Source organism: Crocodylus porosus, unplaced genomic scaffold (assembly GCF_001723895.1).
Source record: "Crocodylus porosus isolate Cpor-Errol unplaced genomic scaffold, CroPor_comp1, whole genome shotgun sequence".
Classification (NCBI taxonomy): domain Eukaryota; kingdom Metazoa; phylum Chordata; order Crocodylia; family Crocodylidae; genus Crocodylus; species Crocodylus porosus.
In genome coordinates, this window is record NW_017728886.1 from 100340231 (window position 1) to 100359383 (window position 19153).

General features: G+C 44.2%; 1 protein-coding gene across 2 annotated transcripts in view; it reads left to right on the top strand.

The window, feature by feature from the left end:
* The window catches only part of RECK (reversion inducing cysteine rich protein with kazal motifs), a 101689-nt gene that overhangs the window by 28888 nt on the left and 53648 nt on the right, over positions 1-19153 (top strand). For both annotated transcript variants that reach the window (XM_019539784.1, XM_019539776.1), the window contains exon 5: positions 5458-5505. In XM_019539784.1, coding sequence (XP_019395329.1) covers positions 5458-5505 — 48 coding nt within the window. The remainder of the gene's footprint in view (positions 1-5457; positions 5506-19153) is intronic.

The window sequence follows — 19153 nt, forward strand, 5'->3', positions numbered from 1 at the left end:
CCAGGAACAGCACAGCCCCAACCCACAGCTGCATCCTGCCCTGTCCTACACACAGATCTGCCCCAAGCAGCCCCACAACACCATCCTCCCCAGGATGGGTGTAGTTTTAAGTCATTCCCCAGGACCACTGCAAGCCTACCTGCCCTCGTCTTTCGCTCCCTCACTGGGCTCCCAGATGTTCTCCCTGGGCTACTCAATCCTGGGCATTCTGTTGCAGCCTTCATCTCATCACAGACCCTCAGTCACCAGAATGCTGGCCGGCTGACCGCCTATCCTCTCTTTGGCAGTGATGTGTCCCCCCCCATCAAAGGGACCTTCAGTCTCTTTTAGGCTCTGGCCCTGCCTCCAGGCTAGTCAGGGTGCCAGTAGCTCTTCACAGCTTTGGCTTGCCTTTTGCGGTGGGCTTACTTGCCCTTCAGCCCTCCAGTCGAGATTCCCTGGCCTCAGTCTGGCAGCAGCTGACCGTCATACTCAGCAGGAGTACCCCCTGGGCCCCACCATTAAGTCATCAACTCTCCAGGCTTGCCTAGAGCCCCAGAGATCTTATGCCTGGCAGCCCTTTACGCCATCTGAGCCCTTATGCCATCTGAGCCCCTGGCCTCAGTCCCAGCCAGTTCTAATCAGGGGCTTGCCTAGCCCCTCAGTAGGCCCACAGTCTAAGCTCCTTTCCTAGGCTGGCCTCACTCTTCCCTAGGTTCATAGCCATTTCCTTAGGGCTTGGGACCGCTCCACTGGGTCCGTAGGAACCTTCTCCTTCCCCATAGTTTCTAGCCTTGACCTCCAGAGTGTTTCTGGGAGCAGCAGTACTCCCGCTGGGAGATGTTAGTCCTTCAGCTCCCCAATTGCAACTGCTGGCTCTGCTCCTCAGAGCCTGTTCTTATTCGGAGACTACTTCACCCTGCTCCAATCAGGTGGCCTCCTGGCTATCATGTGACAACCTGATTGGCTTTGTAGTCACATGCTGGCTGCCTCACAGCCTGCTCAGGCCCTTAAAGTGGCAAGCACCCAAAGGTGCACCGCCATGGTATAGTTTGCATTTCCTTCCATTCTGACCAGTTTCTTCATATCCCCAGTTGTGGGGCCCAGAACTAACTTTAGTTGAGTATGGTTAAAATGGTGCTGTGGTGGTGATAGTTCAGGAAATGTATGTTAAAAAAAAATTATTTATTGACCAACAGCATAGTTGTGAGAGATATCGAACAAGCTTTTGGGAACAAACTGCCATTCTCTGTTCCATATCTATCCCAATTATACAGGTGGTCCAATAGAAGATATCAAAAAACAAACAAACCCTTGACTCTAGCTGAAGCCTTACTGATACTTAGCAGAATGGTATTGTCACTTCCCGTGTCTTACTATACATACCATATATCTTTTGATACAGCTTAAAATTGCTTTGTTTTTTCTTAGCAGCTGCATCACAACACTGACTCATGTTGAGTCTGGGATTCACCAAAACTTCCAGATCCTTCTCAGCAATACCCAGCTGTATTTGTGCATTTGCTTATTCTTCCCTAAGGTGTAGCACCTTGTGTCTGTGTGTGTGAAATTCCATTCTGTCGTTTAGCTTGGACAACTCGGCACTATCATGGCCATTTTGAATCTAATCCTGCCAAGTGTTCAGAAGCCCACCCTGTTTCATGTCATCTGCAGACTTGATCAGGAAGTTCTGTCTTCCTGTGTCCAAGTTTTATTACTAAAAGTGTTAAACAGCACCAGACCCAAAACAGGTGTCTGTGGGACCCTCCTGCCATTCTGCTATTGAGCCATTTACGATTACTCTTTTTTTCTAGTTAGTCTACCAGTTGTGTATCCACGTAACAGTAATTCTGTCTAGGCCGCATATCTCTCATTTACTTGCAAGAGTGTCTGTATTAAAAGCCATGCTAAGGTTTGAGTATATTATGTCCACTGCTTCCTCTCATCCATCAAATTACCCTGTCAAATTCCTGTCAAAGACTGAAATCAAATTGCTTTGTTATGATTTTTTTTTAACAAATGTATGTTATTGTATTTATCCACATCCAAGATGACCCTGAACTTAAAATGATCCCCCCAGTCCCATACACAAAATTACAGTCTATGTATGGAAAATTTCTAAATTTGTTATAATTTTCTATGTATAAATCCTAATTATTGGAGGGCCATCTTAAATTTGTCTCTCCCCTCCCCCCCTGCAGTGAGGCAAACAGTTGTAGGGGGAGACAGTAGTGGAGCTGTTACCAGATTTGTCCATCACTTTGGGGTGTGCTCATTTATTAGGGATATGTTTCTCTGGTCTTGGTAATTCTATCAATGTGTTGCTTGTGTGTACTGGTGTTTCTGTATGGAGCTGTATAACTCCCTTCTGCAAATCCTCACTCCCAATGGAGCTATCTTGCAGGACTCAGTTTCAATGGGGCTGGGTTCCTCCAGTCACCAAATCAGTCATACACACATTAATGTGACATGCCTGACCCAGCCGGGTTGATCAGTATGGACAGGTTGACACCCTCATATGCCAAGAATCAGTTCATCAGAGCAACAATAAACTGCAGTCAGACACAAGCACACAGTTAAACAGAATACCTCTGAATCTGGCTGGGTGTCCAGATGATACCCTCATGGGCCAGCATTCAGTTCGTTAGGGCATGTCTGAGCCAAACTGGGTCAGTCAGCCTGTACAAGCTTTATGTGTTTCAAACTCGGCACGTCCCAATCTTTTAGCCTCTTGATGAGCAGACCCCACAGTATTTTTGGGCTTCACGGGGATCTTTAGCTTAGGTAAAAGGAGCGTTGCTGCAGAGCAAGTGGGGAAGGAGAAGTAGTGAAGGAAAAATACACTCAGTTACCACCAGTTTGACTACAAGAGTTATTTATTGCTAAGTATATGAAATATATAATAGCACTAGTAGTAATAGACATACACAGGAAAAACAAACACAACAATCACAGTATTATCCTGGTTTCACTAAGTATTTGGGGAAACTTTGCTCAAGCTTAACTAATACAGTTCAAGTTCAGAAATTTAGGCCTAGAGAGAAAAGAGAGAGAGCTGGGATCTCACCAGTCCAAGGCACTCAGGTAGCAAAGCTGACAGGTTAAAGTTCTCAGCACAGCCCTTGAAGGGAGATGATCTGCCTCCTTCAGCCTCTCAAGAAGAAAGTGGGTGGTGTCAGAGAGACTTCTCCTCTTGAAGTACACACACACATACTTTTGCTGCTTCTTTTACAGATTTTTATACCCTCAGTTCAGCTTCTTTCAAGCATTCTCAATAGTGTAACTCAAATTGTCTCTTCTATTGACAAGGGGTTATCTGGTTTGGAACATCTCAGGAAACTGATTGATAATCAAGAAACATAAGGTTAGGGAGTAACCAGATACTTAGGAGCCAGCTTGGAATTCCTATGGATAGCAGATATACTGATGAGAAATCTCCTGGCTTCTTCAGAAACAGTAGATAGCTTGCAGCATCAGGGTTTTGGATTTTTACTTGTGAACAAGCCTCAGCTTAGCCTGACTTTTCCAGATCTTACTATAGTCTTTTAACAGACTTGAGGCAATTATTGGAGTGTTCATAACCTTTGGGAGAGGAGGACTTCCACCAGTCATCGTGGGAAAAGTATGACAGCACTTGTGGTCAGGGCTCCAACGGGCTGGATGCTGTGGTGAACACTTTACCATTGTTCAAATGTTGCCCATACCCCCTCTGACTTGGTGTCTTTGCCTCAGCATTCCCTAACCCAGCAAACGAGTTTTAGCCAATTAAGATTAAATAGGCCTCCCGTAGTGGGACCGGGGAATGTATGGCCCAAGATGCCTATTAAACTTACTTCTGCTTAGAGGGGGGGGTGTGTGTGTGTGAGGGGGAAGTCCTTTGTAAATCCAGATTAGAACTGGTCTGATAAATGCTGAGCTGGGTGTGAGTTGATTAGCATTTGGAGCACAGCTTCCCCATCATGCAGTGCTCCTCTGATTCCAGAATTCACTGCAGTCTCTGTCTCAGGCTTTCTGGTCTCCATCTCTCAAGTAAATGAATGGTCATCTGGTTCCATCTCAGATGCAAATGAGACCTAGGGCAGTTGTTTCACTCTTATCACCCCTATCTGGAGGGTTTTAGGTGCGTCTCCCACAGCATTTTAATCAGTTTCTGTTTAGGTAGAGGAGGGGAGGGGGGGATTTTTTGCGAGTCAGACAGTCTGCGTCCTGTGTCGGGGTTCCCCAAGAATTTGAGCTGAGAGGTAACAGAGCAGATGTTATGGGGGGCATTTGGGGGGGAAGTGGGGGAGACCTGTGGGGTGTAAGCAGCTTGACTCCCTGCCCCTTGCTCCCCAGCACCTTGCCCCCTTGCCACCTATCCCCCCACTGCTTGCACCCCTGTGCCTGTCCCCTCCCCTGCAGCCTTGGGTCTCCCTTCCGTCATCTTCCCCCACCCCCGTAGCCTCTCTCCCCTCCCTTCTCTTATGCTTGCTCCAGCTTCAGCAGGATTCACCCCTGCTCCAGTATGGAGCATGTTTGTTCCAGCCCTGTAGCAGCAGCAGCAGCAGTATAGTAGCTTCATCCCCTGAACCAGAGCATGGCCTGAGCTGCCATCTTGCATGTGGTGGTGCTACGCTACTACTGCTTGATTGGGCTAGGGCTGGGCCAAGCATATGATTTGTGCCCTAGGTTGGAGCGGGGCCAGGGCCTGTCAGAGCTTGAGAAAAGGTAAGCAGCAGAAGGGTCGGGGGAAGCAACTGGGGGAGTAAAGGCTGCAGGTTGGGGGAAGAAATAGAATTATTTTTGCCAGAGCCCCCGCAAAGATTAACATGGCAAATCGTCCAGTGTGGTATCAAGTGAACTTTAATAGTATCCCCTAGGCAATATTACAGGTTTTCTTCCCATAGTACGACCTGACAGGTGGTTCCTTGGACATTAAACCAGTGACCTTTGCGGATACCAGGCCTCGGGTCCTGCATTGGGTGTGTGGGATTTTAGTTTGTGGCTCCCCACTGTTCGAGCAGGGACCCAGCAGCTGCATCTCTCCTCCCAGGGTCACATCATGCTAACACACATGTTCCTTTGTTTGTCCATCACTTTTATAACTTTTCTCATCCCAAATTGTCCAGTTCCCTGGTACTGTGCCAAGTGTTTCATATATGGTGCACCAGTCTGCTGGCACTGTGCCAGGCACATTCTTTATAAGGATACTGTTGTGCCTTGCTCACTTAGCGCCTAATCACAGCACTCGCGTCTCCTGGTGCCACGGAAGGCGCTCTGTTCAATTTTGTTGCTTGGTTCTGGGAAGGCCTGGACTATGGCTAAAAAGTCTTAGCATAACTCAGTTTGCCTGCTACAAGACTGTGGGGGAGTAGAGGTGGGGGTGTTTGAGGCTGTGGGAAGGGGAAGGTGAGGGACAGATGTCAAATCTTTGCTACGTGATTTTCTTGTTAATTAGCTTATGCTGTACATTAACATAAGCAATTTAACTGATTTCAGGCTTCTTCAAAGAATGACATCCTGAAAATTTGCAGAAAAGAATATGAGGTAAACATACTTTAAATTACAACATTCATGTGTTCTGTATAATCATGCTTATTACCATAAGAATCTGTTGTCTTTATGTATTTTTATATGTACTGTTATTGTTCAGTGGTACAAGGGTGTTTCAGAAACAAACAGCAAAACAGCTGCCCATGCTGCATATCTGCAAGAAAGTGGGAAACTACACAGCAGTGGGGAGCATTGGTGGGTGCATTTGACAATGCTGCCATCCCTTTAGGCTGAACCTGCATGTGATGCTAGTGAGCACATTGACAGCTGCATGGCCACATTGTCTGTGTGTACAAAAGAAGAACAGTGTTCTGACATTTGATTTCTGTGTGCCAAAGATCTGCTGTCTGGTGAAATTCACCATTGGATTGTGGCACAATATAGTGAGAACTGTATGGCTCAATGGAAGGTGTATAAGTGGGTGGAGAAGTTCAGAAACAGCTGCATGTCCATACTGGATGAACCCCAGGTGGCATGCCACAGCATAGCCACAGGGGAGGAAAACGTTGCCAAGGTTGACAGCGCAATGCATGTAAGCAGACAAGTAGTATTCCTGAGCTAGTGGGGGCAACAGGTAAATGCTTTCAGGATCCATGCCATTTTGTATGGTCACTTGAATTACCTGAAAGTATGTGCCCATTGGGTGCCAAAGCAACTGTTGCATGTGCATCAAAAAAGACAGTGTGTGGAAATGTATCCCCAGCCTCTGCAAGATGTATGGGATGAAGGTGAGGGGTTCCTCTTGTGCATCATTACCAGGAACGATGCCTGGGTCTACCATTACAATCCTGAGCAAAAAGCAGAGCACACAGTGAAAATGCACATCATTGCCACCACCCATTGGACAGTGGTAACTAACCTTTTTATGGTGAAGATTACTTTTCGGCACTCCAGGATCTACCCCCCCCCCCGCCTCCCGGACAAGCTGCCCAGGTTTTGACCCCACTCGCTGAGTGCAGCCTGGGTGGCTGGGGGCATAGGTCAGCCCAGCCATGTGCGTCCTGCTGCTCCCAATTGTGGAGCCTCTGACAGGCTGAGATCGACTGTCAGAGGCTTCGCAATTGACCAGTTGATCAAGTGACCACTGACATAGGACCACTCCTTGTCCACTTCATGGAGGTCACAGTCAATAGCAACACCCACTGCCACAACTGCCCTACAGTCCCGACCTTGCACTAAGTGATTATCACTTGCTTGGGCTATGAAGGAGGCTCTTTGTGGGTGCATATTTGCCAGTGGTGCAACTTCTGATGCCAGAGTCACAGCAACCAAAAATCTTATTTGAGGACAGTATCAAGAAATTTCTAACTCGCTGGAATAGTTGTATTACAAAGCAAAACAACTACGTAAAGGAGTGATGTGGTTCAGAAAACTATTTTTGCACACAAAATGGTTTTATTTAGAAATTGCTGCTAGTTTCTGAAACATCCTCGTAAATTACCTTTTCTGTGTAATTATTCCATTCTTAGAAACTGGACCATGGCTATTCTCTTTGGCTCAAAAAACCCTTCTTTAATGGAGATGAAAGTTTAATGGCATATCTGTTCTGCTGAGAGTAAACAAATACTCATTTTCCTAAAAGTATTTTAACACACGTTGTTAGATGCTCCACTTTAATATAGGGTTTGCCTGGGGAAAAAAAAAAAGTTGTTTTGCACTAATCACTTAAGTGGTTTTTCTAGAATTTGTTTCTGAATGACTTGGGTAACTGCAATGTTGCTGTAGACATCAGGAGTAATTTTAAATTCTTTTTAATGTGTACAGTTATGTTTAGAAGGTAAAATGTGATGGTAGTTTTATAATTCTGCCTCCAGAATTTGTTCATTTCCATACATGAAAATTAAAAGGCTATTCTTTATATCTATATATGTTCTACTTTTGAAAGAAAAGGGATTATCTGAGACTGTCTTTCTTTTCTTTTCTTTTCCAAATTGAAGCCCAAGATGTTTTTTTCTTCCAGAATTTAGCAGGCCTACATAAATTACCTTCTTATCATTATTTTGGCAATCAACAATACAAAATCTTATTCTTTTGAATAGGGAGCAAATAGGACATTTATTTTACATAGTCTCCAGAAAACATTGTTTCGACTAAATACAACACTGCTGTATTTTTTTTTTATTTGAGGAAAAAAAAACTTTGCAAATCATCAGTGCTGGAATTATCATAGTTTGAGTTCTCTTATGAATTAACCTTTAAGTAGCTCTTTCTCTTTCACTGCTATTTTATACTATGCTGTCCACATCTGTAACCTTTTCCTCTGTTATGCTGGTATGTTTCCTTCTCTTTTTCTGGGTTTCTGCATTGCTGTAGGAAGTTGACCAATTTGTGTTGAAGGAGAGCAGGAGAGGAAAGGTAAGACATTTAAAAATGACAACAAAGTGGTGAAATAACCCCTCCCCTCATTACTAAGAATAGTTTATTTATTTCTTATTTTCCCATGTTTGGCTTAAATTACATAACACGGTTTCCTCACCGATATCTTTGTAGTTGGACAGAAAATGTTCTATTTGTTCAAGTTCACAGCATTTTTATAGAGGAAAAAGTGGGGAGTTCTGGAAGGGAAGGAATCAGCAAAGGTCAGACAAGATGGAAAAAAAAGCAAGTAAGCCTATATTAACAATGAACTGTGCATTTAAATGAAGAATCTAGTATGACAGTTCTGCAGTAATTACAAATTTTGTCACCAATCTATATCTGAATTCAGCCCTACCAGAATCGGTGGTAAGATTTATTTTTTGATGCTGGAGAGGTAAAATGTTTTGCTTTTTTTGTTTTTGTGGTACCTTTTATTGGAGAAATGTTATAGTTGGGGGAGAGGTTTGGTAAGCTTTTAGGCACATACTACTCTTGTCCCTAGGTTATACAAGACACAAGCATGCTTCACAAAAGTGGGACTGAGATGTTCTATAAACTGCTTGTTCTCCTCAGGTAGTACGTGCTATCTCCTATCTTTGAGGCATTGTCTGTTTTCTTTTTAAAATTTTCCTTGATGCTCTGCTAACGTACTATTCCTATTTAGCTTTCTAAGGGGCTGTTGGACTTGTTCCTACTTTAACATTGATTTTTATACCAGAAATCAGTTGCAGGAGGAACAGAACACTTGAGAAAATAGTGCCTAAATAAAATCCAAATCTCTGATTAATTTTATAAACATGAGATTTGTAACAGTTCATGCTACACAAGACAAATACTTCATGTGCTATATGCATCACTGCATCTGTTTTTACATGTGATGTATTGATAACGTTTCTTGTACTGCAAAGAAAGTTCAGAATTAAATTGTAACATATTTCAGTGCTGATTCTCGTTTCATCAGATCTGCTCTCAGATTTTATTGTGGTTTCATGTATGTGAGGTTTGTAGACTTAAGTAAATTAATTAAATAAAGCTGAGGAACTTAAGTACAGGAGGATAAAATTATAATTAATACCCTCTCTTCAGATTTCCATCAATTATTACATGATATCAGTATATAATGTAATCACCAGCTACCTTTTAGGTACAATTAGATACTTTATGTACCAAAGGTACTAACCACTAGTGTTTTCAGCAACCAGCAGAAGTTTGGGGTTAAGGAGCTAGAGTTTCCTGTCATTTTCCCACTCAGACAAGTAGTTGTGAAGAATGAGGTTAGACTGCAAGGATAGAACGCAGTATTTGGGGGAGAAAACAGCAGAGGGGTCACATAAGATGAAGATGCCTTAAATCATTTTTTGTGAGTTGGTGTCAAAGCAGATTCACTTAGCCCCAGTGACACGTTTTTATGCGACTTACTGGAGATACTCCATAAATGCCCCAGATCAGCTTACCCTGAAAAATATATGAAGCATATGTAAATCTTGTTTTGGATTTGGACATCCTTTTTGTGAATTTGTTGTGTGGATTCATAAAGTTTTTTTCCCATTGCTTTCAAAATTAAAGTACTACTGTAACGATCAAATATTTTTCTGTTTAAAAAGTCTTGCATAGTATTTTGTAAAGTTTAAAATTGCTATCTGAATATTTATAAAAAAAAAATGTGAATGAGGTACACATTTACCAACTTTTTTCCATTAGTGTTTTCTTTCTTTTCCGTTATATTCCTTTTTAACTCCTTTTTATGAATTTTTATCATCCTCTTTCTTGCTGTTGTGTGTCTGAGCTCTTTTTCTCCTCCATAGTTTCATAGTTGGTAGGGTCAGAAGGGACATGAGCAGATCATCAAGTCCGATCCCCTGCCATGGGCAGGAAAGAATGCTGGGGTCAAATGAGCCTGGCTAAGTGTCTATCTAGCCTCCTTTTGAAGACCCCCAGGGTAGGAGTGAGCACCACTTCCCTTGGAAGTTGGTTCCAGATCCTTGCTGCCCTGACTCTAAAGTAGTGCCTCCTGATGTCTAGCCTGAATCTACTCTCAGTCAACTTATGGTCGTTATGCCTTGTTACTCCTGGTAGTGCTCGGGGGAACAGGGACTCTCCCATTGCCTACTGGTCCCCCTTGGCCAGTTTGCAGATGGCCACCAGATCCCCTCTCAGCCTTTTGTTGTGGAGGCTGAACAGGTTCAGGTCCCATAGCCTCTGCTGGTAGGGCCTGCCCTGCTGCCTCCTGATCATGTGAGTGGCCCTTCTCTGGAGCCTCTCCATGTTGTCCACATCCCACCTGAAGCGCGGTGCCAAGAACTGGATGCAGAACTCCAACTGCGGCCTGACCAGCGTCACATAGAGGGGGAGGATCACCTCCTTGGATCTGCTTGTGATGCATCTGTGGATGCATGACAAGCTGCGGTTAGCCTTCCTGACTGCACCCCCACATTGGCAGCCCATGTTCATTTTGGAATCAATGATGACTCTAAGATCCTTTTCTGTCTCTGTGCTGACAAGAAGGGAGTTCCCCAGCCTGTAGGTATGCTGCTGGTTCTTCCTCCCCAGGTGCATCATCTTGCACTTGTCAGTATTGAAACCCATCCTGTTTTCATCTGCCCACCCCTGTAACCTGTCCAGATCTAGTTGCAGCCTGTTCCTGTCCTCCAGCATGCCCACTTCTCCCCACATCTTAGCGTCATCCGTGAATTTGAACAAGGTGCTTTTCACCCCCTCATTCCCCCCCACCATTGTCCCCTCGTTCCCCCTCATCCAAGTGGCTGCTGAAGATGTTGAACAGTGCGGGCCTGAGGACGGAGCCCTGGGGGACCCCACTGCCCACATCCCTTCAAGTTGAAAAAGACCCATCCACCACCACTCTCTGGGTGTGGCCCTCCAGCCAATTTGCAACCCATCTCACTGTGTAGGCATCAACGGCACAGTCGCCTAATTTTTTAATGAGAATGGGGTGAGAGACAGCGTCAAAGGCCTTCCTAAAGTCCAAAAGGACTACATCCACCATGACACTTGCATCCAAGGTTTTTGTGACTTGGTCATAGGAGTTCACCAGGTTGGTCTGACTGGACCTGCCTCGAATGAACCCATGTTGGTTGCTCTAAGCATGATCTCCCCTGCTGGTCGCTCGCAGATATGGTTCAGGTAGGAACCTTCAATGTGCCACTTCTTAAGAGGAGTCTTATGGATCTAAATCTGTTTTCCCATTACTCCATTTCATTCTTTCTCTGAAGGAGGCTTTTACTTTCAAATGTAAGAACCCAGATTCACACACATGTAGACCACTGTAACTGACCTTTACAGTAAGTAGCTTCTCTGACATTTTTGCTGAAGGAGGTTATTGGATCCCGCTAAGGCCAGCTGATTTTCCTTTTGGTTTCCTGTGGCATTACAGCACATTAAGGGAAGCTGAAGTAACTAATTTTAGAGGGTAAGAGGAATTTAGGTGTTATTTTTATGTAAAGAACCCCTTTATTTTCTGACATTGTTCATAGTTGTTCAGAATACACAAAAAATGAATTGTTTTGTATTGGGGCTGGCAAGCTATGTAATTTATTGGTCAATCGACCACCTGTTATTTGGCTGCAAAAAAGTCAAATATTCCATGAAGGTGAGAGTGCCATTGTACTGTTTTTATTGCCGACCCTTTTTATTGCATTATATTGTCATCTGTTAAGGAAGGGCAAGAATGAAGGCTTCTTGCCCCCTTAATACTATAGGAGTCAGCCCCCTCTCTTCCTCCCCACACAGGCCTGCCCTGTTTTTCTCCAGCCTCCTACCCCTTTCCATTGTGTGTGGATGCGGAAACTCCTCTCTGCTGAGGAAAGAACTAAACCCAGCAGCATAGAAAAGCTTCTCCAAGTTGCCATCTGCTGTGACTGCAGACATCTCCAAATGGAAATGCAAACACCAGTATTCTTGAAGAGTTGGCCTGCTACCTACATAGCATAACCACATTTTTTTAAATGGGCTCTTGTCTTTTGTAGTTGTTACTTGAGTTTTATTTCTGTGGGGTTTGGTGGGGTTTTTTTTAAAAATTTTATAGCTGTTTGGCCTGACCTTGGGTTTTGGGGGTAAAAGCCATGGAAAAGAAGAACTGTTGAGTCTTGAATATCATTTATGATTACATTTACCTAATATTGGTAGGTATAAAAATTTCTTGCAATCTTTTAGAATTTAATTTTATTATTTCACAATAAGTTATTTGTTTAATTGGCAAAAACAGCTAACCTACTGAAGATTAGAGTCTTTCTCTTCGTTTGTTTCAATAAGAGAGTGCTCAAAATATATGATCATTATTTGACAATATTTTATTATATTTTTTTGATCAGTCAAATACCCAAACCTATTCTTAATTGGTTAGGTTCTACATACAAAATTTTTGCAATCTGGCTGAAGGCCCCATGTCTGAAATGCAGAAAGCTTGTATTTTACAAGCTAAAAGACAGCTTTTCTATGGCTTGCTTATGTAAGTAACTATACCAACTTAAAGTAAATGTAACATAGATACAAGAGGTGCACCAATATATTGGTTGCATATTGAATTAGCACCGATAAAAGGAACATTAACATTATTGGCAATCTGCTGTTTCTTGGGCAGTGTAGCCAGTAATGTCACTGATAAGTGTTGCACGTATGTGCACAGATGCTGCGAACATGTGGCCAGGAATGCAGCCCAGCAGTTTAGAGAACAGTGTCTGGTCAGTAAGTCTGTGGGAGGGAAGGGATGTCGGGGGGGACAGATTGAGGCCCTCATGGTGAGTGAGGTGAGGTAGGGCTCTGCCCATCCAGGGCAGTGACTGCGACCCCAGGGCTGGAAGCAAGATGGACCTGTAGGCGGCTTGTCCAGGGGGTGTGGGAGGGTGGAGAAGGGGCACGGCAAGGGCTGGGTGGCTCCTTGTCACTGTGTGCACCCCCAGGGGAGGCATGGGGGGGGCATGTGTCCCCCCAGATTTGTGCACAGTGTGAAGACAGGCTGCCTGATGTGGGCTTGGGGCCAGGGTCTGTGCCAACCTCTTCCTGGTGGGGGGGACTGGGCTGGGGCTGCGCTCGAGGCAGGTGGGGGTGGGCAGTAGTGGCACTGGGAGGGGTGGCTATGGGGAATTTTGGGGTGGCCGTAGCCTACCTTGTAGCCACCCTTCCCAGTGCTGCCGCTGGCTGCCCCACTCAAAACCCATTCCTCCCGTTGGGAAGAGGTTGGTGCAACCATAGCCTGCAGTGGGCAGATCACCCTTGCCACATGCACAAATCCATGGGGCACATGCCCCCCAGGCTTCCCCTGGGGGTATGTGCAGCAGTGGGCGGCTGTCCGCCTTCACTCCCCCCCTCACCCCCCATACCTTCAGGCGAGCCATCCACAGGTCTGTCCTGATTCTGGCCCCTGGTCACGTTCACTGCTGTGAATTGGCAGTGCCTGCTCTAGCCCTGGTCCTTGCCTCCCTCTCTCACTGTGAGGGGCCTTGATCTGCCCCTCCATGCCACTTCACCCACACAGACTTACCGGTCAGATGCCGCTCTTCAAGTTGCAAGGCTGCATTGGATGATATGGCTTCTTAATTATAAACACCCATTGGTATTGGCCAAGGAAATCTTTATTGGTGCACCTCTAGTAGACACCATGATAGTGATCAGCAGGGATACAGGTTTTCTCTGATTTAAAAAAATCCTCAGTTTTCAGAAAAACAAAAAAACACCCAAATCCACATTTTCCCATGATTTAAATGAAATGCCACGTGTGTGTGTGTGTGTAGTAGTGTTTCATTTTAATCATGGACAAATGTGGATTTGAAGTTACTTTTTTTTAACTGTAACTTGGGGATTTTTTTTAAATCAGAGAAAACCAGGATCTTACCTGTGAGTTTCAATACTAGAGTACAGAAGTGATTCTGTTAAAAAGGTAACTGTAGCAGGCTACATGCCTCGGGGGTTGTAGCCCAGCCACAGGTGTTAAGAAGATTATTGCGGAGGTTTAGGGTAGCTGATGAGAATAATTGACTGCTGCAGAGGAAGTTAAAATCTCCCAGGGAAGAGAGCTAGGGGGGGAGAGAAGACTGCGTGGCTAGAGGCTGCAGTGTCAAGCCAGGATACTCTTTTAGGGCTCGGAAAAAAATGCAGGGTGCCAGTTAACCCTTAATTGTTTATGTATTTATTTGGTTGCTGATTGATGGTTTATGTTGTATCGTCTGGGGCAAGTATGCCTACTGTAATAAAGATTGTTATATGAACTGACAACCTGCTACAGAAACTCTTTTACCTACTGTTTTGAATTTAAGACACATATGACAACAGTCTTGAAGGGAAAACGTGTTCATTATGTAAAAGTCTTCTAATACAAATGAATCCTTTCTTGTTTTTTTTGTTTTTTTAAATGTTGACCATGACAACTTTACTAAGCCGTTACCTGCAGCTGATGAGCTCCAAAAAGAGCGAAACCAGTTAGGTCCTGCAGTACTGGCCAAAAAAAAGATTTAAAGAGTTTCTGATAGTACATGGAGAGATTTGGTAGGGCACGATAGGGGAAATAAGGCACTTTCTCTGCAGAATAAAACTTACTTATATTTGTAATTGTTTAGCTCAGCTGTTTTTATCAATAGAGACCTTTTTATGAAACAAAAGGAGTATCTTTGGCTGCTTACAGACATAGATTCAGAAGTTTAAGGCTGGAAAGGACCACATGAGATCAGTGGGTCCAGGCTTCCTGCTGTGGGCAGGAAAGACTGCTGGGGCCAAATAACCCCAGGAAGTTGTGCATCCAGTCTTCTTTTAAAGATCTCCAGGGTGGGTGCCTGCATCCCCCCCCACCCCCAGGAGTCTATCCCAGAGTCTGGTCACATGAACTGTGAAGAAGTTTTTCCTTATATCCAGTCTGAAACCTTCTTCTAGGAGTTTAACTGTTGCTCCTGGTTTTCCCCTGGGGTGCTTTGGTGAATAGTTATTTGCCTAGCCCCTGATGCTCACCCCTGATATATTTATAAACTGCCACCAAATCCCCCCAAAGTCTTTTCTTTTCTAGGCTAAACAGTCCCTTACCTGTCAGCCTTTCCTTGTACAGCTTTCCCTTTTAGGCGTCTAATCATACAAGTGGCTTTTATCTGGACTCGCATCCTTTTTGAAGTGTGGCACCCAGAACTGGACACAGTACTCCAGTTGTGGCCTCACCAATGCCGAGTAGAGCGGGAGAATAATTTTCTTAGTTTTGCTTGACATGCACCAGTTGATACATACCAGCATATTGTTTGTTCTGCTAACTGCAGCATCAAACTGGTGGCTCCTATTCATTTTATGACCCCCAGGTTTCTTTTGGACGTGGTGCTAGCTAGCATAGCACCAGTGAGCCTGTAAGTTTGTTGCAGATTTTTCCTCACCAGATGGAGCACATTTTTCCTTGCCAGATGGAGCACTTCTCAGTGTTGAACATAAAGCCTAAGTATAGACAGTCGGAAAGCCTGAGGCTGAATTCATTCAGTCTTTGCAGGTTAGTCTAAATTGTGGAGATTAAATTAAGAAACAACTGGACATGCATTCAATTTTGATTTAGGAAATGCTGCCACATGCCTGCAGTTGCTCTGGCCAGAAGCTGGGAGGGTGGTGCCAGAACACAGCACTCTGGCACATAGCCAGCATGGGCTGTGTGTTCGCTTTTTCTTCCTGCTGCCCCTGAGCTCTCCAGGGTTTGCAGTCCAGAATCACAGCAGCAGGACTCTGCAGGGTTGCTCATCACTTTGTCTTCCTGTTTCCAGATGCCTCTGGGATTTGTAGTCCACAGTCACAGCCAGCAGTAACTTTCAGTAAGTTTAGCAGGGCAAGGCAGCTCTAAACTTGGGGAGAAGGGAGGTTAACCCCCCTCCCTGGCCCCAGACCCCAGTTGAGGTTTGCTGGGGGGGGGGGCAGTCCCTGCCTCCTTCCCCCCTCAACCCTTCTCTGCTGGAAAGTATGCTGGGGGACTCTGCTTTAACTTTAAACCAGGAAGGGGTGGGACAGAAGTTTCATAAATTAGTTTGATCCAAATCTGTTAAGTCTGATACTACATTTGACCAAGTTTATCTTAAACCAGTTTCAGCCATTTTGTAACTGGTTCATTTGCACTGAACTTTTGTTCTGTTACAGGTTTAAACCAGTTGCTAATGACTTAACCAGTTTACACGCAACTTCTATCCCTATCCAAAAACAAAATGGCACTTGACTTCAAACTCCATGTGCCTCTACACTGAGCCCCAGTGCATGCTAAGAAGATGCATTGCATTATTTGGACCTGGCTCGCCCAACACCTCTATATATTGGGCACTTCAATGGGGCTTTTTGGGCCCTTTTCATAGATTTCATAGATGTTAGGTCTGGAAGGGACCTTAAAGATCATCAAGTCCAGCCCCCTGCTTGGCCAGAAAGTCGGCTATGGTCAAAGGATCCCAGCAAGGTGAGCATCCAAATGGTTCTTGAATAAGTCCAGAGTAGGTGCCTGCACCATTTCTGGAGGGAGTCTATTCCAGGCCTTGGGGGCTCAGACAGTAAAGAAATTTTTCCTTATGACCAGTCTAAAACGGTCTTGGAGGAGTTTAGGACCATTAGTCCTTGTTATCTGTTGGGGTACTCTGGTGAACAGACATTCCTCCAGATCCTGATGCACCCCACTTATGTACTTTTATCTAATAGCTGATTGAATCAGCTATTAGATAAAGTTCCAAAAAGCCCCACTAAAATGCTCGAACTATACAGATGCATCAGAGCTAGGTCAAACTAATGCACTGCTGCTTCCGGTAAAATGCTTTTTTGGTTTTTTTCCCCGCCCTCCCAACACCTGTCAGCAGCCATTGTTACTGATCTTGTATGCTTTTGGTGAATCTTAGTCCTCCCATCGGATGTTGTTATGCTATGTTGATGGAAAGTATTGCAGTTTCATTTTTATGCCCTTAAAGGAAAAATGTAGAAAAACTGAAATGGAAGCATAATTTTTTTTTCAAACTGAATATATATTTTTCATTTTTTCAAATTGAGGTTTTCCAGTCTAGGCATTTATACATATGCTGGCTGGTGGGGAGGGGTGGGGTATGCTTTAATTAGAGTGGCTCTGAGAGCCACTTTAATTAAAGTGCCCAGAGCATCACATGCATCAGAATCCCCGTGCTGAAAAATGGCAGTGGGGGCACTTTAACTAAAGCTATCAAATGAGCTCCGGCTGCCATTTTTCAGTGTGGGAATGCTGAAGTTGATTAATTAACTCTGACTATTAATTTCAGTATAGATTAATCGAGTCTGTTCCCTGACACTGTAATTACAGCACATCGGAGTATCTTCGCTACACATGGATGGGGCGCCCTCTGTAACTATTTCAGATGTTCTCCGTAAATTGAAAATGGAGACTCAATTTTCTTTGTATACTTTCTCATTTTCCTGATCAGATCAGGGGATTTAGTTCATCCTAAAGGAGGTACTTCCTATTAGGTTTTTATGCTCCTCCTTCTTGTGTCATCTTTTTTTCTTTTCTTTTTCCATCTACAGTAAAAGTTCTGTTAACCAGCATCTTACAAGACAGGACGCTCAATTAACTGGCATGCTGGCTTGTAAGATAAAGTGAAACCAGAAGTGCTCACTGTGGCACTTCCGGTTTGTCAAGCCCCTGTGGCCCGGGGCAAAGCAGCCTGCACTGCTGAGCCCCCACGACCTGGGGACATAACAGACTGTGCAGGGCTGTGTGGGACCTGCCTCCCTGCGGGCTGCGCAGGAGGGGTGGCGATGCCGCAGGAGGAACGGTGGGATGCCCCAGACGCAATGGGAGAAGTGGTGGCTCGGGTCACTCAATTAACCAACATATTTTGTTATCCAGCATCCCCCATTCCAGGGGGGTGCTGGATAACAGAGCTTTTACTGTATGTCTGTATGCTATGCTTTCCTTTGCCTTCAAACGTTTCCCTCTAAGACTTTGCTGTTATCATCAAACTTTAATAGTGTTTATATGATACATGGGGATTCGGAAGGATGGCTGTGATGTCAGAAAAGTTGTCTGATTGCAACTGAAGTATTATTTGCGATTGCTGATGGTGAGCTTGTTTCTAATCAGTTACTACAAAATCCATGCTTAATAGCTCTTCTAAACCAAGTGACAATGGTTGGAACATGGTCAGCTTAATTTAAAAATAATGCAGTTCAGCTTGTAACCATGTGGCAACTTTTATGACATCATAAATGTATTTCTACATCTGTTCCTTCCATGTGGATTAATTGCTTGTATAAGTGCTTTTCTGGGAAACTGGATGTTCAACTCCCAGCTGCAGACAGAGCAATTCCATTGCTTCATGGGGCAATATACTTTGTGACGCTCTTGTTTCCCAGAATGTGGGAAGGAAGGAGAATTATCCCACCTGGTTACATGGACAAGGTGTTTTGTGTGTCTTGTGAGGGGAAAAAAAAGGGTGCTTACCTAGTTATATGAAGTCAACCATACACTAGTATAGGTCTTTTGCAGGGAAAAAATATGAGCAGCTGCCATGGTTATCAAAAAGAATTCTGCCATCTTGTGTATGAGCCAACCGTGAGTCTAAATTATTACAAATAATGAAAATTTGTTGTGTGGATGGAATCTAAAAGTTCTAAAGGACCTATTCTCCTGACAATTTTATTACCTTATTGTAACCTATTTGTAAGAGTGTTGGTTTGTGTGAATGACGTTCCCTAGCCAAGGCTACCTGATTAGTTTGCAGTGCCCACTTAAGGGTAGTTCTAGAGTGCTGCACCTCGGTGCCCTGGGTATGGAGCAACGTATGAGATCCATTGGTCTTTCTGCACTCACAATAAGCGTAAAGAAGTTTCAAATGCACAATGACAGTCTTGACACTTCAGTAGCAACCACTGCTCTGCTTTCACTTTGTATCTATAGGATGATGATTCAACCTACATGCACCCCCTTACAAGTTCTGTGCTTCATTAGCTCCCTTGCTTGGTTTTGTGAAGGACATAAAGATGCAGGATTTGAACTGAAACGGATGTAAAATTTGCCATTCACAAGGCTGAAATGAAGAGTGATGCTACAGCATTAGTTTGCAGGGAATTTTGTATCAGCAGTGATGAAAAGGAAACCTATGGAGGCAGTAGGAGCTGCTCCAGTGTACTTGGGACTGAATATTAAAACTAACAGTAGTTAAACTTTTGGGCTAGGGACATAAATTACATACAAACCAGTATAAGTGATCAGAAACTGGTTCAGATCTGTAACGCAACAGAAGTTCAGTGCACATAAACCACTTTCAAAGTGGCCAAAACCTGTTTAAGATCAACCTGGATGGATGTAGTATGA